The sequence below is a fragment of the Lathamus discolor genome, chromosome 12, assembly GCF_037157495.1.
Source record: "Lathamus discolor isolate bLatDis1 chromosome 12, bLatDis1.hap1, whole genome shotgun sequence".
Lineage (NCBI taxonomy): Eukaryota > Metazoa > Chordata > Aves > Psittaciformes > Psittacidae > Lathamus > Lathamus discolor.
The window spans coordinates 13,114,420-13,140,898 of record NC_088895.1 but is presented as its reverse complement, the minus strand read 5'-3'; the positions used below and the strand labels follow the sequence as shown (position 1 = coordinate 13,140,898).

Here is a 26,479-nt window from a genome sequence, read left to right as displayed (position 1 = left end):
GCCTGTGAGGCTCTGACAGCAGCATACCTGTGCCTCCAACCGAGAATCCATCGCCCATTGGGGCCAGGAAGGACCAAAGCATCACCAGTGCCAGAGCAGAGCTGCCCATCGAGCATCAGTCAAGAGCAGAGTAGTCACTGTGTGAGATCAGCACATTTTATATAGATATTTTAATACATATTTTAATGTTTATTTAAATATATATAGTTAATATATAGTTAATATATTTTAATAAGTTTTATATATACATTTCTCATACATATGTCTGAAAAAAATTCCCCTACGTGCTGATGCCCATGCGGACACCCCAAGGATGCAACACCCGGCACTGAGCTCCCAACCAGGAGCCCAAAGGTTACCCTAAGAAGAGATCTCCTGGCCATGCACAGATGCGTACACACACATGCAAACACAGACACACATCCTAAACCCCCAAGAAAATCCTGAGTCCTCACTGTCAGCGCTGTATATCACTTTGAGATATATACCATATTAGCAAAAAGAACTGAATTATATTGCATTCATGATGCAATTAAACACTTCACTAGGAATCAATGTAAAACTGATGAGGCCTGAAAGTAGTGCATATGGCTTAGAACATTATAAAACATTACCTTCACTCAAATCCTTTTCAGTAGCAATTTAAATCTTCTTACAGTTACTGCTGCCAATGGTAAACCATCCACTGATTCATAACAGGGCATGGGGAGGAATGGGTTTTTGTAAAAATTTATTCAACTACTAAATTACCCATGAAACCGGAATAGCTGACAGAAGTCATCTGAATTATTATTAGCTCTGCAAGTATTCTGCATTAGCCAATTTAAAACCACGGCTCACAGGAAGAAACCAGTTAGTACAGGCAGGGTGTTAAATGACTGCCATAGTTCTTCATTTTACTGCTGCTTACGTTTAAAGGTCAAGAGATAAAAATTACACATGACTGCAAACACAGAAAGGGTGTTTGTCTTTTTTTTTCTGTCCCTATGAATCAGGTCAACCAGAAACTTCAGAAACATTTGGAGATGGGGTTGTGCAAAGCACGATGCCTCTGAAGTACCCCAGGATTGAGGAAGGGGGTGCGGAAGCTGCATTGGTGGGGGCTGTTCTTCCTTATCATCATCATCATCCCAGTAGCTTTTTGTGCCAGAAAAATGGGAAAAGGAAGGGATGAGATGCTCCTGTCCTCCAAATTATGGGCATGACCCAGCTGATCCATGGCTGCAGGGATCACCGCAGAGCCACGGAAGGTCCCATCACTGGGGACCGGTGGCAGCTCTCCAACCCTTGTCCGTCACTTCCACCCCACAGCCAGCACTGGGAGCTGCTTGCAGGAGGATGAGGGATTCAGCCCTGCTGAAATCACCACTGGGCTCCTCATCCATGGGTTGCTTCCTCAGAAAGCAAAACTGCCTGGGATTTGGGCACTGACTGCTCGGGCAGCATCAGTCAATGGGGCAGGGGGACCCTGGTGTCCCCAAAACAAGGGCAGGGAGCACCCAGGGACAGTACCTGCCCCCATTTATAAAGCAGCATCAAGGTGAGAGCAGCTCCCTGAGATGCCAAGCGTGCTGCATCCCTTGTTTACCTCCTGCATGGATTCAAGCGTGTGCAAGGCAGGGGGAGGAATGGGCTCAGTCCCTGGCATGGGCACCCCTGGGGTCCCTGGCTCCCCATTTGAGGGCAAAGAAGACGCCTGTCCCCCCCAGACAAAGCTAGTGATTTGCAAAGTGATGCTGAGGGCCGCCCTGGCTATACCCGCATCCCACAAGGATTTAGCTGGCCGCTTTGCCCATTTTCCATGGATGAAGAGGGCAGGACAGGGCAGGTTTCCAGGCAGAAGCCCCCAGTGCTGGCAGGGAGTGGAGGCGGTGTCTCTTTAACTGACCATAACACTGCATCATCCTTTCTCTTCCTATTTTCAGTTTTATTAGCAAAGCAGCACAATGTTTATACTAGTGGGTATTACATTTGCCAGAACAATTACGGTATGACAAATGGCACATCAATGTAATCCATCAACTCGGCCCAGACAGGAATCCTTTATCCCGGGCTGCCATTAATTCCCAGCCAGGTCCCTGGGGTCCCATGCGTCAGTAACCATGACAACCCGGGGGACGCCGGGCGGTGATGGCATCTCATGGGGAAGAGACGGGCACCCCGGTGGGGAGCTGGGATTTCACCTTTGGCGCTGGAATGTCAGCCTTGGGATTGAACATGGGGTGTGAGACCCCCCTGTGCAGCATATGGACCACGCAGGAGCCCAAAGTCAGCATGGGGACACTGGAAGAAGCAGTAGAGCATGGTGGCACAGCCCAGACCATGGCAGACAGTATTCTCCAGTGTCTAATATGATGATGGTGCTTGTGCCCCCTTTTTCCATACAGGACAATTGTTTAAGGTGGATTTCCCTGGCCAATTTTCATGACAGGTTTTGGAGCATCTCTTAAAAAGCTTACATTGGGTTGACTGAAGGAATACAGCGTTACTGAGGGGAATGGATACCCAAGGCCAAGCCTCAGCCCTCCAGGAAGCCAGGCACTGTGGGACAGGGCTCCCTGCCCGATGGCACATTAAATGTGCCAGTGGGATGAATACAGTGGAGCTCTGTGGATACGAGAGGAGATATGGCTGCACCAACCCTCAGTGGTGCCTGGGCAGGCAGAGCCCGATGCCAGGCTCCCCAAACCCCACAGTGGAGCACCCAAATGCTCCCTTCCCACACATGGGCTCACAGTTTGGCTACTTCCTTACATAAAACAAAGACAAACTCCAGCACGCAAGAATTCCCAGGCACATCACCCAGGTAAGGAAAGGAGCCAACTGCTGCTACTCAGAAGCCAAAACCAAGAGGGAAAAACCAAACCCTCCCCATGGCCACACTCTCCAAAGCACCGAGGGGTTTCTCCTCCCCTGCCAAATCAATCTGGCCTCGACCCAAAGATGCATGCAGACAGCCTCAACTACCTCCCCTGTTTTATTAAGCCATTACCAGAATCATCTTATCCCCATTTATAATGTTCGATACATGGTCTGAAGACTTCTCTAATCCAGTAATTAGATGCGATGCTCAGATGGAGGAAATCGAGATGGTATCTTACACAATTACGCTGTATTTTCCAAGGACCTGCAAGGATTTCACCCCCCCGAGTGGTCGGCTGTTGCCTGCATCCCACACCTAGAAAAGGCTTGGCTTGCTTTTTGGAAAGCAGACGGGTTTGTGGGGTGATGCCACCATCCCAAACCCACTTCACCTCCATTGAGGTCCCCCATATCCCAGCACAGACATAAGCACAGTACAAATACCCAGGTACACCCCCACCCAGCACAGACCCATCTCTCTTCCCATCCCTCCCCCTCCAGTGCTGATCCAGGAGGAAAATAAAGGTTTTTCCCATCTTTCTGTAGGTAACAGCACCAACCACTGCGGCTGCCACAATAAAACCCTTTTCTCTCCAGCCTCTCCCACGAGCGAGGCCAAAGAGATGGCTTCATCCCCTTGGATCCTGTAAATCATCTCAAAGCCATCCTCACAATTTATAGGTAGGACATTAAATATTATAGCCACTGACGGCATCAAATTACACTTGAAAAATTGAGTTCTGATGGAAAATGAATTTAAAAACCAAATTAAATTAAAACCTAACTGAATTAAAATTAGGTTTCTAAACTAAAACGACTTTTTAATATTTTCAGGAGGAAGGGGGGAAAAAAAATCCCCTTCTGTCAACTAATAAAATTTGCCAGTGTCTTTTATAGCTGACAAGTCCTGTCTGAGAGCAATTCTGGTTATGCTGCTTAATAAATAACTGGAATAGAAAAGGTGGCGGAGGATGGGACCCATCAGCTGCGCAATCTCAGCTCCTTCAAAGGGGGGTGGGAAAGGACAGAAAGACCCTCAAAGCAATTAAAAACTAATCATAATTAACACAATCTTTAGCAAGCAGCTGGATGTGGCAAATCCAGCTGCAACCTCTCTGCTGTAGTGATGCTGATGCAGCCCCAGTGTGCTGGTGGGATGGCTGGGGACCATCATAGCCTATAGGTCATGCATCACCCCACAGGGATGCTCAGCCAGGGCTGTTGGAGGAAGGTTTGCTGATGCAGGACCCAAGAAACTGTGGAAAAGTTGTATCTAAATGCCCTCATTCCTAGCATTTCTAGGCCTTTTCCCCAGGTCTATTCCCTGCCAGATCCACAGGGATTCATCACAGCCTACAAATGTTGCTTGGTCTCCTGCAGATGGGGACCATGGACCACAGCATCCCAGATGTGCGCCGTAACATCAGCACCGAAGCATCACAAGATACCACCTGCTCGGTTTGTCTCATGCTCAAGGCTCCAAGCCATCAGCTGAAGCTTCCTAAAGTCTCTCCCCAGTCATTAATGGTGGTAATTAATTCATCCCACTTTTTAAATGGCGCTCGATGTATGAGCCTGCCTGCTCGCATCTTGATCTCGTGTTGTCAGGGCTGTGATAGAAGAGATACATAAACAGCCTGGGTGACCATACGTCTATTGATTATTAGTGCAGGGAGATTTAACACGAGCACCGTAATAGGACATATCCAAACGAGCTTTAGGAGAGGAGAGAGATCAAGCAGGCAGCAAGCAGGTCTGCACAGCTTCATCCGATAATTCCCACTATCCAGGAGGAGCCCTGCAAAAGCATCTGAAGGAGTTATCCGGTGTGGATGCTCCATCTCTAGTGTTCAAGGCCAGGTTGGACGGGGCTTGGAGCAACCTGGTCTAGTGGAAGGTGGGCATGCCTGTGGCAGGGGGCTGGAACTAAATGATCTTAAGGTCGTTCCAACACAAACCATTCTGATTCTATGCTGCCAGATCCCAAACCAGCACCGTCCTCATAGCTCGAGCCAGGGAGCAGCGGCTCAACCAGCAACAGCAGCACCGCAGCCCTTTTTAAGTGCTCTTTTTTATCTCTCACTGATATTTATTGCTCCGTTAAATTGGCAGCTCCCTCTGTGGGGAATATTTCTCCCCCTCCCTGCGATGACGGGTGACACGGACTCCTCTCGTGAGGTGAAGAGAAGACCCTTTACTGAGATACAGCTCGAGTTCTATAGCCCCTGCCCCAGCCCCGCAAAGTGCCACACCGCAATTTTCGGTTCCCTTATTAATCACAAGATTATGACATTATTCCTGTTTCTTTGCACAGGCTTATTTCATGTTAGTCTTATGATCACATTATTGCAAACACAGCATCTTATAATCGTCGTATTGCTAACACAGTGTCTACACGTTCCACTTGTGCCCAGAGCCGGTTCCTTGTCTTGACTCCTGGTTCCTTCTCTTTACTTTTCTCTCTCCCAAGGCCTGCATCCAGCCACCTGTATGAAGTCCCAGCCGCTGCTCGTGCTGGAGACTAAGCTGCATCCATCCTCCGCACCCCCCCTTCCTGCTTCCCGACTCGCTGCTGCTTCACAAGATGCCAGACTCGGGGGCTAGCCTGCTAGACGCCAACCCAACGGCCCTCTTTCAACAACATTAATTATCTCGAGCTTGCCATAACACAAAATAAGCTTGATCCCTCTGGCTGCCAATAGTGGAGAAGCTCGCGGAGGAAAAGGCTTTTATCTTCCCATCTCAGAGAAGAGCCTCGTGTTTGATCAGCCGCGGTGTTTTTCCCCCCCTTCCCTCTTTGTACATTGTGAACTTTATAGACTGATTAATTCCGCCGATCGCGGTAAACTGCTGTGTACACTCGAGTGTTGACTTGATTTTCTTCCCATTAAGGAAACAGCTATCTTCATATGAAATTAAAAGAGCTTAGCACATCTTTGCTCCGTGAGCAAGCTGGGAAGAGCCTCAAATGGGGAAGAGCGGGGACGGAGGAGGGGAAAGAGGCGAGTTGGAAAGATGTCTTTATTTTAAATTAAAGTTCAGGATTAAAGGCATCAGGCTTGCAGGAGTTATTGTGAAAGCCTTTCTGAAAGTCCCAAGTGCATAGTCCATAATCTTCTTTTAAATGGCTAAATTTAGACCAAGAAGCCCTCCAGCCCTCCCAGCTCCAGCCCTCCACGTCTGGCACCCAGCACCAGGAGCTGGGGGGGGTTAATACGATCGCTCTTTCACAAATACCAAACGAGATTTACACTGGTTTTGTAAGCCCTGGGTCCACAAAGCCTGGCTTTCCTGGGCTCACTATCAATAGGATAACAAACAAGTGCCCGTCCCTGCTGCCCATCAACACGAAGGATGAAAGTCAGGAGGAAAAGATTGGAGCCATTGGGTTCAAAAGTTAATTTCTCTGGCTAGGGAGAGGAGGCAGAGGCAGGCACCATCCCCAATATCGACAGGGCCAGATCAAAGATCCCATTCATTGTGATTTATTCCCCGCTTTTCCATTTCATCAAATCATCTTAACCCTTACCTCTTATCACAGATCAATGCTCTGCCTGGCAGAAACTCTGAGCCAGCCACACAAAACACACTTTCCGTTTTACTCTCTACCTTGCAGCTTAAACTCCATAATTATGCCTAACGAATAAAGGATTTGACTGAGTTCGCAGCTATTTCAGCTAATAAATGCTTCCAGATTTATGGCAGTTATTCATGCAAGGGCTACGTTACTTGTAAATCAATACCATAAAGAACAATTTGCTAAAAATATAAATACCATGTTTAGGCTTTAAGGACATTAGCAAAGAGGGATGCTTGGCGGCAGTGTATAAAATAACTGCACCTGTCTGAGTGCCCAGGCTGGGATCAGAATAGTGCTCCATGCTGGTCTACCCTAAAATAAGAAATACCAGCAATGCCTGCTCTTCCAAACCAGCTCCTGAAGCCCCAAGGATCTGGGGGACTCTGCTCTGCGTCCACATGGATGCTTGGCCGCAGGGATCCCAAATCATTGCAAATAAATACAAACAATTTGGAATTAAATGCAAAATCATTTGCGAATGATTTAAATGTAAAGGACTGCAAACACACCTGCAAGGAGACACCAGCCTTCTGGGGAGACCTGGCCATCCATCTCCCATTGGACACAGCACTGCCATAAGGTGGGCGCCGGCGGCTTTTCCACATTGAGACATACACCCACGACCGTGTAATATGGCCATCATTGGTGGTCGCTTCATTTGGCTGATTACAGAGGAAGGAGCAGACAGCTGGGGTTTATTTTTGCCATGGGTTTAGGTATTCCCACTCCAGGCAGCTCTGGGCATCCCCATCCCATGGCCGGCAGCAATGGGGTATGTGCCACACACAGCCAGGATGGGCGCAGGGCGAAGGACCCGTTCCCATTGGGCTGAGGGCTGCTGAAGAGAGACATCTCTCCCTGTAAGTACATAACTCAGAATAAAAAGCCAGAGCTCGAACACAGCGCAATTAATGCAGGAAGCATCGATTTCTGCACGGCACCAAGCTGGCTCATTAATTCCAGGTGCTCCTACAACCCATTCCAGCACCGGCCTCCCTGCAACAGGAGGCAAACGGGAGAATATCAAAGGCTGAAATTCCTTCATGCGCTGACCTTTTACCACCGCGGAGCTTCCAAACCTCCGCACCCTCAGCTGCTCCCCTCTCCAAACCCCACGTTTTGGGTACCGGTGTTGCAAAGCCACATGAGCTACCATCCTGGGCCCTGATTTCAAGGGCAACGCTGCCTGCAGCCTCCTGCCTGTCTCTGCCAGGACCGGGGGGATGCTCAGATGCAAGAGATGACTTTTCAGATGTGAGGCACAAGTCACCTCCATGCGCCTCAGCTCACCCGCTGCCACCGCATCCTCACAAAACCCCCATAACCCTTCAGTCCATCCAGTAACACCCTCTTCCCCCAGCATGGATGCAGGCAGTGGGGTATGGGGGATGCCTTGAGCTTTTTGGGAAGCCACTGGAAGCCACTTAACCTCCTGCAAGCCATCAGAGACCAACATCGCTGCCCCAGTGCTACCGATTCAGGAGAGCATCTCCCCACACTGGGAAGCTCAAACAGCAGGGATGCTCCCAGATGCAGGAGCATGGGTCAGGCAGCCAAAAAACAACCCTGAGGGTTATATACAGCACCGAGATCCATGCAATTGGAAAAGCAGATGAGGTTGGAACCCATCTGGGAGCTGCACTTATGGGGACAGGGTACCAGCCAACCTGGACCCTCCAGCACCCAAAGCATCCTCCGCTTGCAATGCACAGGACCACATCCCTACACACGGGTCGGATGCAGCAGACAGCAGGGAAAGCAGCAGATCCTCCCTGCTGTAACAAATGCCAAATCTGGTTTGCACTTGATAGAGCCTAACAAGAGCAACAATCGCAGATTAGTAAGAAAACTTCTTGCTTTTCAACAAAGGTTAATAAATAGTGACAGCATTAAGTCTCTTCTGATTAACTATGCTGAAAGATATTATTGCCATTTGTAACATGGAATCATTATTGGATTAAGCACAGTGTATAAAAATGAAATGTGAGGTTTAATCTCAAATGCAGGCTCTCTGTGCTCCGATGCAGAGCAGGAAACTCGCAAAAGCCTCCTTGTATTAAATTCCCTAACTCCAGCTGCAGAGAGATAGCATCTGAACCGCGTTGCCTTTCCAGGGTTTTTGGGATTCTTTTCTTTCCTAGACTGTAACAAAACCACCACGACTCGACTTGAGAAGCGTCTAAAAATGAGCCACATGTTCTGGCTAAAATTAAGCCCCAAATCCCCTGTCATTTCCCAATACAGCATCTCCCAGGGCGGATTTTGCTGCGCTCCAAGCCTCTGGCATGAAGCGGGCAGGGATGAGGGCAAGGAGCAGAAATTGTTGCTCTAATTAAGGAGGCACTAAATTAAGTGCTTCTGCCCATATGTGACCAACTCCTTGCTTGCTCACCCCATGGCTCTGGGCAGAGGCACCTTGGGGGGCAATGCCCAAGGGCAGAGCAGGGGACAAAGCCAGTGCTGGGTCACCAGCAGTGGGCATCACATTGGGGATCAGCACAGCCCATGGAGGGACCCCCACAGTGACACTGAATGGTGACAGGATGGATCCTAACTAGTGATGGGGTGGGATGGGCAGGGAGGGGACTGTTCCCAGTGCCACAAGCCCAGGATGAGCTGCCTGGGATGTACAGTCACTCTTCAGGAGAGGGAACACGGTCCCATGGTGCTGTACTTCCAAAGGGACATCCTGCTGCCAGTGCCAGGCTGTGATTGCTGAACCAGTGCTCAGAAGGAAAGATGGAACACGGCATGAGATATGGCACAGGACCTGTGATGGATCAGTTGAGGGACCTACAACGATCATCTAATCCGTGGTATTCAAAGGGAAAAGACTAAGGAAACAGTTAAAAGTGAGAACACTGAACACAGTGCCCAGGCTGGCACCGCTCATGTCCATAGGGCAGAGAGGGAAGAGGAAACCTTCATGTAAACCCTAGGACTTGCTGTAACCAAATGATTTCCATACATCACTTAGATTCTCTTCAGCTGCTCATGGGGTATTTGTGCTCAGCCCACTGCTCGAAATAGCAAGAAGGTGCTGCTGCTTTTAATTAGCCACACTTGAGCCAAAGCCAGGCATAGTACAGCCTAATGCCAACAGAATTATGCCAGGGAGGAATTTTACCCATTACTCCTCAAAATTGCCTTGGAAAAAGCTCACAACTGAGCAGAATTTTGTCATCCTGGGGTTATCTTTGGGATCCCTCCCACCAGGACCCAAAATATCTCCAGGCTTGGCTGGGAGAAAAATGGGGGGAGAGAAGGCAAAGCTGCATTCCCTCCCCAGGAAAAGGATGGGATGGGGAAGTGGGGGCCATTGCCATTGTCCCGCAGATTCTACCACTGCCCCAGCATCTCCTGGAGCCATCCTGGATGCAGCCACAGGGCAGAACCTGGGGTGCAGATGGCAGCACCAAACCAGAGTGCCCAAAAGGGCTGCCTGCCCTCCCTCTCCCTTAAAAAAAGGGCAATAGTAGGAGTGTTTTCACAGAAAACGTCACTTTTATGAAAAACAAGACGCATTTTTTCTCCAGAAAAGGCATTTCTGAAGAAATTCTTGCTTGAAATATTGGGAAAAACAAATCCAAACGTCTCCCAGAAGGGAAGATTTCTGGTTTATTTTAGGAGGATCCTCTCATGTTTATCCTTCATCCTGCTGGCTTTACCATATTCCACTGCCCAGCACTGGGGCCGGTTTCTAACATGACATAACAGCTAAACTATTCCAGTCTTACAGTTTTCCTTACTTTTAGTTTTAAAACCATTAAGAGCAGCTACTACTTAGCACCAATTGAAACCCCTTATCTCCTTCTCTGGATGAAAGGGGGGGTCTGCTTGTTGTAATGAAACCAGTTTGCACCTAGATCAAAGCCTCCGCTGTCTGCATCAGTCGGGGAAGTGTTTGACACTGGTGTCAAAGTGTCAAACTATTTCATTACCACGCGAAGCGGAGACACTTTGACTAGAGGAGATAAGATGTTTCCATCAATCAGCATCCAGAAACAGCCTCCCCACGATGATTAGAAAAAATCAAATAATAAGGTGGTTTCAGCCGCAGCATTCGAACCGCGGCTGTGTAATGAAGCAGTGTAGTAATAAATAACGGCACGAAAGCAAAGCCCAACAGCAGTGCAGGAGCATCCCGTGATGCTCCTTCTGGGCTCGCTGGCCAAAGGGGAACTCCACCTGATGAATGGGAAACAGAGGGAAAAGAAAGAACCACTGCCTGAGGGGAGAGGGGGTACTGCTGCTGCTCACCCCACCACCAGCCTCTGTGCCCTGAGGCTGCAATATGGGCCTTGTAGGTGGGAAAAGATGAGTCAAGCCTGAGGAACACCAGAAAGCCCCAAAACAATCTTGATGACCGTGGCAAATCAAATATGTAGGTGGGAAAGCTCACACCTTTGCTGCCTTGCAGCCCATGCGTGATGCAGAAGGGAGAGATGAACCAGAGGAATGTTACAACACCCTCAAATAAAATCACCAGCCCAATGAAGTGGGTGCCTAAGGGGCACTCGTGCTTGGTGCCAGGAAGCAGCACAATGTCTCGGCGCAGCATCCTCCCACCATCAGCACCACCCAGCTATGCCAAAACCAGTAAGCACCCCACAAATGGGCTATGGGATCTTCTTGACAGTGCAACGAATATGGTTGTTAGAGGGAAAATAGAGCTGGAAGCAGCAGCCAGCCATGGTGGAGATTAGAGAAAAGCCTGCTTAGGCCTGGCTGTGCTGGAGGAGCCATACGGGAACACTTCATCCCTATGTAAATACTGCCACTGGAATGCCGACAGAGCCGAAGCTCCGAGAGCAGGGAGAAGTTATCAGCTGAGCAAATTCTGCTTGTTTCACTCTACATTGCCTTCAGGCATGCTCACCTCTCTGATTTTCCCCAAACACTCTCTTTGGAGGAAGAAGAACCATTCCTCGGAATCACCCTCCCACAGGATCCACATGGATTTACGGAAGCAGGAGAAGAGCAGCCGCAGCCTGCACTGAGGATGCTTCCCAGGTTAATTCAGGTCAGAGTTGAGCTCCTGGCTGGAGCGAGCTCTTTGGGGCACGGATGCAGATCCTCTCCACTAACCCCTTTGCAAAGTCCTCTTGCAAAATTGGTTTTTAGCAAAGCCACTTATCACCTTAACCATCTATCGATTCCCTGACTCCTGGCCAGAGCTCCCAGGATCCAACACAGCACAGGCAGGGAAAGCAGAAAAACATGACTGCAAATGAGGGCACAGAAGCACGCGGCGGAGATCACCTCGGAGAAAGCAAAGACCCCCAAACTGCAAGCAAAGGTGATGCCTGGATGCTCACCAGGGACTTCAGTGCTCTCACCCTGGGGCAAACGCTACCAGCCAGAAAACTGCTGCATTTTTGCCACCTCCAGCAATGGGAAGATGCAGGTGAGCCGGCTCCACCCCACCAGACCCAAACCCCACTCTCTGATGTAGCTCCATCACCACACCGGGACTTGCGCATCACCCCAGCGCGTTGCTGGGACTCCCATCTCCCGTGTGGCAACAGCAGAAAGACTGCATAAATCACCACCCTCCCCATGCACCTCTTGCCAGGGAAACCTCCATGTTATGGATGAGCCACCTAAATCCAAGCTCCACAGTCAGGACACGGGCTGCGAGCAGGAGGCTGCCGGTTGCAAGCAGGAGCTCGCAGCCCCGCATGCTTCCCGGCAGTATCGATCTCGCAGCGGTAACAGCCGGTATAATTTTGCTTAGCTTCAAGTACCTGGTGATCATGAATTCTTTGGCCACAAGGTTATAAAGCATTCTCTAAAACATGAGGAAAAGATTAGGCCTGCTTATAGTTAATATACTGCATACTGTCTATCAAGCTGGCTGTTTGCTATTGAGAGCCTACTATTAGACACTTATTTAAAAGGCCTTTCAAAGCTTCCCAAGAAAGTGCAGTTATGCATTTCTTTTTCTGGCAAGAACTACTATAGATAAACATCAATTCACTCCTGCAGATCACAGTCGCAGTAAATAAATTTTTCAGGAAGCTAAGTTCCATACAAAGCCTCCTCAAAGCTCCCATTTCACACAACATCAATGTTTGGCCTCTGAGAAATAAAAAGCTCTGAGGTTGCTTTATCCAGAGCTAAATTATCAATTGGAGCTGCTTGAGAAAAAAACAAAAATAGGGCATTTCAACGAGAAGCCAGTGTGGGAGGCAAACAGCGCCGTTGCGAGATGGTGATGCTGGTTAGAGACGGAACGGGAAAGACAAGAATTTGGCTGATGATTGATTTGATGGCATCTGCAGCCCCAACGCATCACGATGGTGAGGAGGGAGCGACCAGCTTCGGGCAAGCTCAGCAGCCAGCGCCTGGGCTCATTTCTTTTGTGGCTGTTTCAAGCAATGGCCTGGGATTATCCACCGAAAACACCTCACGTTGGTTATAACCATCCAAGCTGCGGCTCCTCCGGTCGCTGCTCACAGAGGCGGGATGCAGGGAGAGATGCTCAGCACTGGGTTGAGCCCATGGCACCCACTGTGTGCCGGATTTTGCCGACTCAGTAGGAAGGAATGATGACCCATTGCGGCCCAGAAGTGCTTTTCAAGCAGCTTGCTGGGATTCAGCCATGGCATAGGAAGGGAAGGCAGGAAAATCATCTCGGCTCATCTCTACCTAATGATGCCCTTCTAGTTCCGAGCGGCATCCCATGGGGTGCTGCCTGCCCAATAACACGGTCCTCAGGGGGCACATCCAAACCCTGAGCTCCAGGACTTGCTGGCGCTGTCGGAGCCAGGACCATGCTAATATACAGGATGCTCCATCTGCTCTTTAAATAAGGAGATGCTGGGCTCTGTTATTGTTTAATTATTAGCCTAAAAAAAAGACAGAAACACAGAAACGCTTCCAGGCTCAGGTTATGCGTGGTAGGAAGGAGGGATTCTTCAATAAGAGCAAGGCATGGATAAGGAGAAAAGGACTGCTGCCAAAAGGCAGTCTGCATGTCCCGCATAGGAAGACCTGATGGACCCAAATACTCCGTGGTGTCCAAAATTGCTGGGGCCTCATATCCAGCTAAATGGCTTAAAAATCAAGGAGGAAAAAGGACAGGATTACACACCAGTCTCAGTAACTCTATCTCAGTAACTCCAAATCAGATCAGCTCAGCTTTCAAGCAACGCACAGGGTTGTACCCACCAGCCTTGGGACTGTCACAAGGACAAACCTCATGGACCCAAAATGAGCTCTGAGCTGCAAAGGAGCAGCTGCCATGCAGACCTTTAAATCACAAATGAAGCAGCAAAGCACCGTTTCCAACCCCACCGGTGCGCTTTGCTCACTCTGCACACAGGGCCCATCTCCCACTGCAGTTTTGGGTCAATCCTGTCTGGAGCAATGACACTAAAACCCAGGGGCCCATCAGCAATTCATTTACTCAGTTGCTGAACACAAGGGCAGTTTGTTAACAGAGAGTTAATGAGTTACCAGAAGAGCTGGTTCTTCTCTCAAGCACAAGAACTGGGCAGCTCCCCAGTGTCCAATGGACACTGTAGACCCATCACCTCCATTGATGCTTCCTAAGCACCCATTATTAGACAAAACACAGGTCAGCTGCCCCTCTCCTCTTTGCAAAACTGTTCTTCTTTCCCCTCTCCTCAGAAAATAACCAGCAGATGCTTAACAGAGAAGCACATTTTCCATCACCAAAATAAACTTCATTTTGAAGTCACGAACTTGTGACACCCATTGCTCTCCTGAAAATAAACCTGCCAGGGATGATATAATATGCATATTTAACCTTCTGATGTTGCTAATGTTTTTAGCAGAAACTGATATATCGCCCATGCCCACTGACAGGCACGAGAGCCCACAAGCTATTGCTGTGGCTATTAGCAAACACTCATTACCTGCAGTGTTATTTCCAGGCTATAGAAAATGAGCCCTTGGGCTTATGGTACTGTAATAACACCAAGCACTGCAAAGCCCCAAAGGAGACCTTGAAGCGTGGCTGGTTGTGGCCAGAGGTCAGCAAACACAGGGGACGTGAGTGCGCACGTGGGGCTGGAGTAGGCTACAGCACCCAGCGGGACCAGGGAGCACATCCCCATGCTCACATCCCATCACCGGCATCCCAAAGGCTTCAGCCCGCTTTTCCCGGGGCTCAGACGACTCCCTCGCCAAATCAGCACGAAGCTATATATATAAATTCGTAAATACAGCCAGTTTTAAACAAAAGGCGTCTCTTTCAAGGAACTAAAACGGAGAAGGAAACCTGCCAGGAGCAAGCCCCCACACAGCCATGAGCTTAATTGATCTGTGGCAAGAGGGAAAATGGTTATTTAGGTTAAGGAGACTGCCAGAAGGCACAAGTTTGAAAAGTAAAATCCCAAAGCACCCGGGGCAAAACCATGCAAATTACCAGCACCACGGAGTCCTTATTTATATCTATATCTGCCAGCAACAGACCGTCCCCAGCCACCGACCACAGAGCCGTACGCACTCCAGTGATCCTGTCCCCAAAGTTACATTCACAGGACTTTTACCTTTTCTGCTGTTAAAAAATAGAGCTTCATTTTCAGGGAGTCCTCCTAGAGCGGTTGTGAATCCTTGCTTCAAGACAGTGGATTCCATTGAGGAAAAAATAAACGGGTTTTATGCATGTCTTTACAAAAAGAAATGCGTGTGGTTATCAAAGTTCAGTGCAATGTGTCAAGCTGGGGATGCTTGTTGTAATCGTCTAATGTATATGTAAGTAATAACATAACAAATAAATAAGCATCTGCCCATAGGATCATAGAATAGTCCGGGTTGGAAAGGACCTCAAGATTATCCAGTTCCAACCCCCTGCCATGGGCAGGGACACCTCACACTAAACCATCCCACCCAAGGCTTCATCCAACCTGGCCTTGAACACTGCCAGGGATGGAGCACTCACAACCTCCCTGGGCAACCCATTCCAGCCCAGCTCCCCACCCAGTATTTAACTAGTGATGGGAATCCAGCTCTGTCAGTATTACTAAAATATTACATTAATATCATATGAAATCAAAGTTATTCCCTCTGAAACGCTACTCACACATAGGAACTTGGCCAGGATCTCTCTGCCTCCCACTGGGGTTTGCCCCCTGCTCTCCCAGCACCCACAAGCTCATCCCGAAGGTGCTTTTGGTAGCCCTTGGGGAGGCAAACTCCCAAAGAGATACTTGGGAAGGGGTGAGCCAAACAGCCCCAAGATGCTTCTATACCTAAGAGTCAGTGATCGATCAGTAAACGTTTTTCCATCGATAACAGCGGATCGCTAAATCAAAGCTTCCGCATGCCCTCCGAGCTCTCAAGCAGCATCACGGATTTCCTACCGAATCACTGGATGAATCCAATACGTGGTGATAATCCCAGCGATTTAGTTTGGGGGAGCCAGGGCAAAGGGAGGCGGGGGCCGGGCTCCAGCCCCGGCGAGGATTTGCGTATTAGTAAAAACAAACGATGCTGTAAATAACGAGCCCCTCGTCCTGTCTCCACCAACGCTCCTCTTATTGAGTGAGTCAGATGTTCTGCTGATTAAAAATTGATCCATTTCAAAATCTAATCAACAGAATAGGATTCTTTCATATGTTATCAAGGCAGCTGCTGACAACAAAAACCAAACCTGTTATTAACCCATGAACCCCGATGACCTGAACCTGGCTGGGCTCCGCAACTGTAAATTATTCAGTAGTCCAAGAGCAATACCCGTAAGCCTGATGAATTTACACCCCGACCGGAGCCGGTGGGGGTTAAAGCCAATATCACAGACCCAGGGGTCCCTGGGGACACGGTTCACGACACGCTGCCACTCTGTGTCATGCCTGGGAATACATTACCAGCATCTGCTCGCCTTCGCCTTGCAAATGTCTAGGCTTTTTTAGGTGGTTTTTTGTGTTTTAAATGACTTTATGGATTCAGCACAGCACAGCAGGAAGCAGCCCCATGCCAGTGGTGCAGCAGAGCCCAGGCAGCCCTGTGTCACTGCCATTGAGCAATATACATAGAGCAAATGGCTTGCAACCCTGCTTTAGCCATAGCCATAGCCCAGCATTGACCGTTCCTGCCCACCACTGTCAAACAGTTTCCATCTGAGCTGCCTGGTCACAGGTAGCACCAGCCTGGCTGAGCCACCGCTGGTTGATCCATTCAGCTTAAGAGAATGAAACCAGAATGGGGGGAAATTGGCATCACAGGAACCAAGCTGGAAGGTAATGACGGCTCTTCTCTTACATTGTAATGTATTTATGGGTTTAATGACTCTCTGACCTCTCCTTAAAGCCCAAATAACCCCTGGGGAGCCCCCGCAGACTGGCCGCAATCGATCCCGGCTGGACTGCCGTCTCCCAGCTACCGGCACCTGCCAGGGATGCTCCATGCGTTGAGTGGGAAGTAAAACCTCTCCTGCTTCCCCCAAACCCACTGGGTGTCAGCACCATTCAGGGGCTTTTCAGTTATTTAATAGTGAGCCCATCACCATCCTTTACCTGGCAGCGATACCTCAAATGGCAGCACATGGCTGAAAACACCAGATACTGAGGGGTTTTCACTGCATTAAGTCGAAAAGCACTTCAAAAGCAACCCAGTCAGAACAGGTTGATTACCCACTTTACTGCTGGACTGGGGCTCTATAAGCACCCCTGCTATGGGGTACCTGGATTAAACCCCCAGCAGGCTGCAGCCCTGCATCCTTCCTCATGCATGGTTTTGCCCACCCAGCTCCAAGATACTATGGACTCCCCACATCAAGACTTCCCGATGCACTTCAGCATCCTTATGGGATGCAGCAAAGACCTCTCCACACACTTCAGCATCCTTACAGGATGCTGCCCAGTGGGTTACCAGACTGATTCAGACCTGGAGAACACAGCAGGGTTTTGCCTCTTGGTAAATCAGATCTTCTGTGTAATTTCATTATATTACAAGGTAGATATTAGGGAACAAGTCTTAGAAGTGAAACTGAGCACAGGATCCAGTCCCATCCTGATCCAGCCCTGTGACCTACAGGGATGCACACAGGGACCACCAGTTTGTCTCACCATCACCATTGCACCAGGGGCAACAGAGGCTCCCTCGGCACTACCAGGACAGGCCAGGCTCACCCAGCACCAACCATCGACCCCTCCACTCCCTCCTCACTATCTAATAATCACACTTGTGCAAAGCTGTTGCCGTACAGAAGGAAAAGAGAAAACATCCTTGGAGAGCCTAACAATCAGACAAGTTTTAAGATCATGGAGCATTAAACCATTCCCAATAGGGTTTACTAATCAAACAGCCAAATCCTTCATAACCAACCAATCCCTACAGAGCAATTAAATCCTTCCCCTTTAAAACACTTGGCACGCCGTCTGGGGAGAAAAAGGAAAATTTGCAAAATTCATTTGATAAATTAACCAGGGAAAAGAAAGAAGTGAATCAAGCTTTGTTCTTTTCATTTTTTTTAATTATGGAATTCACAATGCCTGAATAATGTTTAATAAGAACGATGGAAATTCCTAACAGTATTACAACACAACACAAAAGAATTAACCTGGTTACCGTGAAAAATTGCATATTTAATTAAGAACAGAGAGTTCAAAACTATCCAGAGATTTCAAAAGTACTGTTGCCTAAGGGGCTAAATTACACGCTCGCAGTGCTGCTAACAGGGCTGGAGCGCGCAATCATTACCCAAGTGTCCCCATTAAGTGACAATGGGCAGATGACATCAAATTCATTTCAAAAGCAACAGGAATTGAAGCATTCGCTTGGGTAGTGGAAGGGAAAGCGACTATCCTGCTGGTATAAACCAGACCCCTTGTTGATAAAGGCAATAATTAAAGAATAATGTTAATTAGCTGCTTTTATTTGAAGGAAAAGTGCAGTAGCAGGAGACGCTACCTCTGCGGCGTGCGCCAAGCAGAGGATGGAGTGGGCAAAGCTGATGGTCCTGGATGGCTGCTGCCATCCTGGATGCTGGGTCCCACCAGCTCCGGGTACCTGCCAGCCCAAACTCTGCCGGGGCTGGGGTTGGGGGAGTTGGAGGTGCCGGAAGAGTGGGAACTGGCACAGCATGACCAGGGCATCCTGCTCTGGCTCCAGTACAATGAATACGGCATCAGCAAATGCTCACGGGAGGAGAGACACCGTGGAGGAGCTTCACCAGCAACTTGGGCACTGAATTCAGGCCCCAAAGGTGCTGCTCAGGGGATCCAACACGATGCTCTGCCCAACCAGGGAGAGTGGCACTGTCTTTAGACTTCAGAGCCTTCCTCTTGGAGGGCACCATCCTCCCCATCACTCCATCCCAGCCACCATGCACTGCATGTGGACATCACAGCAGGCTTTTAGCAACGCCGCTCCCCAAACCGTGCCCCTCCAGAGCAGAGCCCACTGCTCCCTCAGCCAAGGGACCAGGGGGACAGGAGGGGTAATGATTACCCGGCTCCCAGGGATGAAGCAATGTTTGCAGAGCGCTCCGAGCGCCGCAGCCGAAGGCAGCTCTCCCCATGCCCTTTATTAATCAGCGTGATTAATAAAGAATAAATGTCCTCTGCAGCCAGGCTAAGCAATAACACACCGGCCCTGGCGCCAACGAGCGGCTGTGCTTGCACCACACATTACAAGACCCGCTGCCAGCACCAGGTAATACTTTATTATGTGATCCCGACGGAAGAAAACAAAGGATGCCTGAGGTCCTGACTCCGGTGTAAAACCACGGCAGCGTTACCAAAGGCAACGGCAGCGTGCTCCGAGCAGCTGACGCACGGCGCGGCTCCCACCAGAGGGATATTTACCCGGGGTTCAAATGGGTTATTTACTCCTTCAGAAACCCATGTTGCAGGAGAAACCAACCAGCACGCACCCACCAAGCAATTAATATTAGAGCGGTCCTGCGTTCACAGAGTCGCTTGAACTGCAGCTAAATCAATCCTCTGGGGTCCTGTTGCAGCTTTGGGGAAATCATTAAGTGCTAGTTCTAAGTAGTCAAAAAAATAATTACACAGCAAGGCCGTACTAAGAGAAAGGGGGGGGAAAGCAGCACCGAAACCATTTTGGAAGGAGGTGTTCAGCTGCGTGAAATCGGGAAGCTTCAACTTAAAAGGAAAGCCGTCAATTGTGGGAATACGGCAAAGCTCGCCAGCAGGCACGGCCACAATAAATCATGTTAAATACACAGATGGAGTTGAAGGAGCCCATCATCCAATGGGGCTCCTGCCTGCAAGCCCAGGGTGAGCAGTTATTGCCCACCTCAAACCTGGATCTGACCCGGGAAGGAGTGGAAGCTGCTGTGCCCGTGTTCATTAACAACCACTGCGGTAAATAACGAGCACTTGAGCTTTCCAGGCTATCTAAAGCCTTTTGGTTGGATTCTGCTGATGACCCCCTGCAGCTGGTGGCTTGCTGGCTTCAAGAGCTGTTCTTCATTGTGCTGATACAGCCTGGATCTCTTTGCGGACGTGCCCCCCGAGATCCTCTGCATGGGCAGCCAAAATGGCACACACAACTCGTCCAAGGGCCCTTTGCTGCAGCAGATGATGGACAACACACAGCCATGCACCCAGGCAACAGGCACAAACACCGTGAGCTGCCAGACCCCTTTTTGGAGGTGATGTGCCCCAAGATGCTCCATCCCTTGTACCCCGGCAGCAGGGAAACTGAGGTACAAAGCCATTGCCCTAGGTAGCAAGCAGGTGCTGGGACAGACCCCAGACCAAAAGAGCATCATGGCTGTTTCACTGCATCCTGAATCCCAGAGGCTTCTCAGCCTGCGATGGGGAAGGGGACACAATCCCATTACTTCACAGTGGGTTGGGAATACAGATCTTGAGCTTCAACCCTCTCACAGCAACTGTGCTCAGCCCCATCCTCCCTGAGATGATGGGGTGAGGCACCCACACACCCCACTCCCCCTGATAAGGGGGATCCCCACCAGATGGCAACCCCCCAGTCAGAGACTCCATCACCAAAGCCAAGCCAAGGCAGTGATCTCGAGCAAGCCAGACCCAGCACCGGGCTGAATCCTGCTTCCCAAGTCTTGCTGTCCTGGCAAGGGACACCAAAAACTGCACGCAAAGGTAATTAAAGAGAGCTCAGTCTCATAGATCCTAACGCAACACACACGAGAAAGCGTTACGAAAGGGGAAAACTTTTTAATAAAGCCTGCAAGTATATATTCCTCCTTTATCAACCTCAAGATTTATTGACCCAAGAAGCCATATTGACTGAATAAATCTTGATAATGACCCCAGCAGAAGTCAATACCTGCTTATTATCTCCCAAGTTGGGGAATTACATCTTTCGGTAATAGGAGCAGGATGGTACAAAATGTTCTGAGAAACTTCACACAGGCTCTTTTATTTTCTGGAGGGATGGATGCCTCTAATGTGCCTTTTCCAATCCGAGAGGGAATGTGCTACCCATTAATACAGCAAGCGAGCTGCTGGGTGGTTTCTATCTCAAGGTCTGGCAAGGTGGGGGGGGCACACACCATCACTGCTGCACCCTAAATCAACTTCATCCCAAGGCAGGCTGCTGAGGATGCTGCAGCTCAACATCACCCTCCCGCCCTGCAAAGAAGGGTCCTGCATTTGCAGTTTGCCATGCTGAGTCAGCAGTTCTTGGGATATATTCCCTGGAATTCAAGATGCGGGAATTCCCATGGCCGGGAATGCACAGCACCATGATTACACCAGCACCCAAGGGAGGAGGGGAGCAGCATCACTGCATCCCATGGGACACACAGCCACCTCCGGGAGCCCAAACACTCTGCTTGCCTCCAACCAGCAAAACCAGGAGGGGACAACTGAGGAGCAGACGGGTCGCTCCAGCCCCTAAATCCATATCCTGCGTTTAAAGTTGATGCTGCTCTTGCCAACAGTTAACTTGCCATTCAGCAGAGAAGACAGCAGCCATGGGACCAGCGCACACAACAATTTTGCCTGCATTTTGAGTTGAAGTCTCTGCAGACAGCAAGAAAAATTAACTGAAAGGAGCAGCTCCTGTGCCAACATATGGAGGGAGATGAATAGCGCGCTCTGCACGCTCCGCTGAGGTTATCTAGTTAAGCAAGTGCCTCCTAAAGGACTGGGGGCTGGGAGCGTGCTGCTTGCTTAATCTGGTCATAAATAATAATTCAGATCACCAAACACTTTAGCATTCAGCTCCACCTGCAGCACAAAGGCCCTGCTGAGCCCGGCCAAACTCATGGCCATGAGCGGCAGGAGGTGATGAGGAACACGAGGACCGCAATGAAACAGCTCCCTCATTGCCACCAAGCCATGCAGGGCATTGATGCAGGAGGCTGGCCTGGCCTGACTGAGGGGCAGCAGGCAGCTGCCTCCACCCCATGAATCCCATTCCACAATGGGGCACAGCAACCACACGCACTCTGCTCACTGTCGCCATTCCCACCTCCAAGCTGATACCCTTCCCTCCAGTCCCACAAAATCAAACCACATCCCCATCCTTGTCCCCTATTTGCCTCTTGATCCCAATCCCCTTTTTTCCCCCCCTCCCCTCCAAGGCCACAGAGACAATCCACTAAACTGGATCAGGAGGCCAGCGTGTACATCTCTAATGGGCTGCAGCACGCACACAATTAATTAATGGATTTATTAATTAGGGAAGAAGTCACTCTTCGGGCTGGAATTGGGGTCACCAGTTTCTAAAGCGAGAGCTGCGGAGCTAAAGATAAACTCTCATTTTCTGCAGCTCTCATCTTGTCTGGCAGCGTCTCAATTATTCAGACACAGGAAAAAATAATAGGGGGAAAAACATACATTTGACCTCAGAAACCTCACGGAATGACTTCCTGAGGGTGCACAACCCAAAGCCAACGGCAGGCAGGAGCAGGAACGGCGTCCATCCCCATCCCGTTCCTTCTTGATGTTAGAAATACCAAGTAATTGCTTCTAATGAAGGGTTTGGGGAGGAACAGTGGGATGTGGGATGGATGCTGCACCACAACCAGTCTCAAGCAGGGAGCTGCAGTGGGAGTGTGGAGGAAGGGGACACCACAGTGTGGTCAGCGATGGTGACATCCAGAGACACAAGTTCCCCAGTGGCCAAGGTTTTAACAAGCCACGCTGGAACATCAGCTGCGCTTTGGTGGTCAGTTCAGGTGAACCTCGTTGGTGGTATATGGAAAGGAGAAGCATCTGTAGCTGCCATAGCCCTAGATCTCTAAAGAAACAGGGCTCCTGAGTGAAGAAACGTCACCCGTGTCCCTGCCAAGAGACAGGCTACATAGCGCAGCCGCAATAGAAGACAGCAGAAAATCCACATAAGGAGCACCATCAGGTCATTGGGCACCTCTCAAGAGGAGCACACAACCATCAGACAACAGACACCTGCGGAGAACTGGGTGTCATTACTGCCACCGCTCCTATATCCATGTTAACTGTGTAAACGGGATGATTCCGCAGCTCCCACCCCAACGCACAAGGAGCAGCCAGAGCCTCTGCGAAGCACAAACCATTCACAACCCCACAACGCTCCTCAGCCGGCCCCAGGCATGGGCTGTAATGGCACAGACCCTGAGCTTTCCCCTTGGAAAGATGAAATGCCCAAGATGGGGGCACGCAGAGCCCCCTCCAGCACCTCCCTCCTCCCCTTGGGCACAGTGACCATGAGCATCACCTCACCCTCTGGCTTTGCAGAGGTGGGAATGAACAGTCGTGGGTGCTGGAGGAAACTGGAAGGTGCCACCAGTCTCTCCATCCGATCCCTAAAACCCACAGAACCCAGGGATTCACAGAGGCTATCCCCCCATGGATAGCCCCAAAAGCACCCTTGCCTCCTCCTGAGGTTATCCTGCCCACCACAAGCAAGCAGTTCAGCCTGTTAGTCCAAGCTCCAGGAACTAAGCTGCAGCCAAGAGGACTGATAGCTTATTTACTGCTGTCGTCTATATAAAGAAGAATTTTGACACATTGTTAAATGATGCACATTTAGATAAGTCAAGCTGTCATATCATTTAATGGATGTCTAAACTCCCTCTGTAGCTGATATGTAAAATTTATGCACTTCAGAATATCATAAGGTTATAATATTTTAATCACATCCACAGTCGTGGGGTTGGTTGGGTGGGTTTCAAACCCCCCCCCATTCCCTAAACTTTGAACAGCAAAAACCACTCCATCAACCACACCGCGTTCCAAGGCTCCTGACGAAGTTTCTGCCCAACTCCGCTCCGGAATGCCGAGAGCATTTGCATTACAGGAAATCAAACCGAGAGCATTTTATTCGACGAACCAAACGCTGGAGCCATATAGCCAGAGCTCATCTGCATAATGAGATGTGAAGACATTGATAAAAGATGGCTATAATCAGTCCCTCTCCCCTCACTCGCTCTTGTATTTATTATCCCAAATCAGCAGCTCGCAACTCTTCCCATTTTTTGCCGGTTTGGGTTAGATTAAAGCGGCATCCGGAGCGTGTAATCCATACAGTGCCAACCGGAACGTAATAAACCAAGAGCAAATTAAAACACAAAAAACCCATAAAGGACCGAATCCTGCTATGACTATTATACACAAGAAAGCTGTAAAAAAATACTGCATTAGTAATGTACACAATAAAACAATCTCATAACCCAATGAAATATGTCTGGCATTATCTTTGATGGAATTTTATCTCCTCTCATTTCCAAGACTATTTGCTGTAAAAAGCCTCGACGCCGTTTCGATCAAAGTGCTGCCGAGTAGCACATTATCTACATGTTTTACATATGCCCACCATTCATCAGGGTTGCTCAAAACTCTGCCATTCCCAGGGAGCCCCAGGCCAGCAGAGCTGCTCAGGCACATGCATTGAAGAGGAAAAGGGAGGAAAGAAACCAGGGGAAAAGCTCTTGGAAAGATAATAACTGGATTGCTTCCTTTTATTTATGTTTTCCTTTCTAATAGAGGGCATTAGGCCAAGCTGGCACAAGGTCACCTTTCCCATCGAGATCCTGGCTGGACAGAAGTCAATCCCTACGGCTCCATCTCCAGCACCCAACCATGGCCATCCAGTCAAGCAAAGCACCCACCGCCCTTGCCCGCCTCCCCCTCCAGCAAAGTTCCCCCCACAACGGACCCACGGAAAAGTGGCTGCCGATATTTGCCTTTAAATAAGGGTCTGCACACCCAGGAAAAGTCATCAGCGTGATTTAGCTGGGAATGCTTTTGTATCCAAAGCGCTCAGAGCCGTGATCCCTTCCCGACCACAATGAGCAGTCATGGCAAGCCGACCAGCCGTGGTACCCGCAGTACTTTTAGGGTCGCGTATCGCAGACATAGCACACGCAATCTGCTTAAAAGCCAAAATGCATTAAATGCTGGAACTGTTGATATAGTACCAGAGCCCCGTAAATCGCATTTCAATCTGTTTACTCCCCTACGAAGCGCACTATGCTTTAAACTCCGTAATATCCGACAGGGATAAACCCATTTAACATCCACGTAAATGAGCGTTTCGGCTTTTGTAGTGGATCCAGGTTGGGTTTCATCCCATTATGTTGGGAGAGCTATTGTGTTAATTATCCGCCTCCCCGCTACATCGGTGCCTATTTCAGACCACAAACTGCCAGCATCCCCCGGCGAACCTTCCCTCGCACACCTTAACAAAGGACTTACCGGTAATTTCACACACCGAGGGCACCACGGCGGGATACGGCAGCCGTGACCTGCCCGGAGCCACAAAGGATCTCTCTCCCGCCGCATCCATCGCCAGTCCCGGGCACCGCAGGACCGGCCAACAGCCGCCTCGTCCCGATCGCCTTTCCCTGCCGCTCAGGGCTGACCGAGCCCCGGCACCGCGGACCCGGGGCCCTGAACAATGGGAGCGCGGCGGGGCTCCGGGCAGCCCCGCTCCGCCATCCCCCGGCTACCGCGCATCCATCCTCTCAGCGGGGCGCCCCTGCCCCGCCGCGCCCGCTCCCGGGGGGAGGCCGGGCAACACCGGGGACACTTCGCAGCCCGCGGGCACCTGCGGCTCCGCTCCGCGGGCGGGGACCGCGAGAAACTTGGCGGAGCGGCGCGGGGGGCCGCGCTCCCCGCAACTTCATCCCGCGCAACTTCCTCCGCTCCCTCCCTCCCTCCCTCCCGCCGGGGCGGAGCGGCGGCCGCGCTGTCACCTCGGGGGCGGCGGGGCGGGGGCCGGGGCGGCGCGGCTCCATCGCCGCTAGCGCTGCTCCATGCTCCCGGGCGGCGCCGAACAAAGAGCGGCGGCGGCGGGGATCAATTTCTGATACCTATCGATGGGGAAGGGCGGGCGGAGGGAGGGCGGGAGCGATGGGGGGGGGGATAAGGGGAGGGATGGGGGCGGCCGCCCGGATCCCCCCCCTCCCGCCCCGCTCCATCCATCCTCCGCCCGCCGCCACCAACCTGGAGCCGGCGGACATCAAACCGCGTCCGGTATCGAAACATCGATCCCACGTCGGCGGCCATCTTGGCGGAGACCGGCGGCGCGGACGGGCGCGGAGAGCAGCGGAGCGCAGCGCACCGGACCGCACCGCGCCGCCCGCCCGCCTCCACCGCCGGGGGCGGCCCCGCCGCCGCCTCGCCCCGCCCGCAGCCCCCGTCGGGTCCATGGGACCCCCCCCCCTCTATGGCTGGGAAGGGCGCGATGGGTGGCTTGGGGTTTGCCGGTGGTTGGGGAGCATCCGCACCGCGGGGAGCGGGGAGCCGGCATCCAGAAGCCGCCCGTTAAAGTTGAGCTGGTTTGCGTTTCTAACCGGGCACAGCCACAGCACCTTTGACCCTGGTGGGAGCTGCAACAGCAAACACGAGCACAGCAAAACCCGGCCGGGAAAATCCACACGTTCAGAGTGATGGAGGCGGATGTTTAAATCACTTAATGCAACTGAGCTCTGAAGAGCTCGGCCAACTTCAACCGAGCAATAGGGCTCAGACGCCGGCATTTGGGCAGTAACGAAACCTGTCCAATAAACGCCCCCTTTGCTTTCCTACCAAAAAGCCCCCGAACTTTGTGGTTTCTGCCCCAAGTTTCCCCATATCCTGCTGCACCAACCACACCAACATCCAAACACAGGGCTCTGAGCATTAAACCCCA

The 26,479-nt window shown here is 50.6% G+C and overlaps 1 protein-coding gene across 9 annotated transcripts in view; it reads right to left on the bottom strand.

Annotated features, from left to right (window-relative positions):
• The window catches only part of CUX2 (cut like homeobox 2), a 64,924-nt gene extending 39,006 nt beyond the window's left edge, over positions 1–25,918 (bottom strand). For 8 of the 9 annotated variants that reach the window (XM_065692259.1, XM_065692264.1, XM_065692266.1 and 5 more), the window contains exon 1: positions 25,042–25,461. In XM_065692259.1, the coding sequence (XP_065548331.1) occupies positions 25,042–25,128 (87 nt within the window). In that variant the 5' untranslated portion in view covers positions 25,129–25,461. Of the gene's footprint in view, positions 1–25,041; positions 25,462–25,791 lie in introns of those variants that run through there. The other variant, XM_065692263.1, reaches the window with a different exon arrangement.
• Between the last annotated feature and the right edge of the window lie 561 nt (positions 25,919–26,479).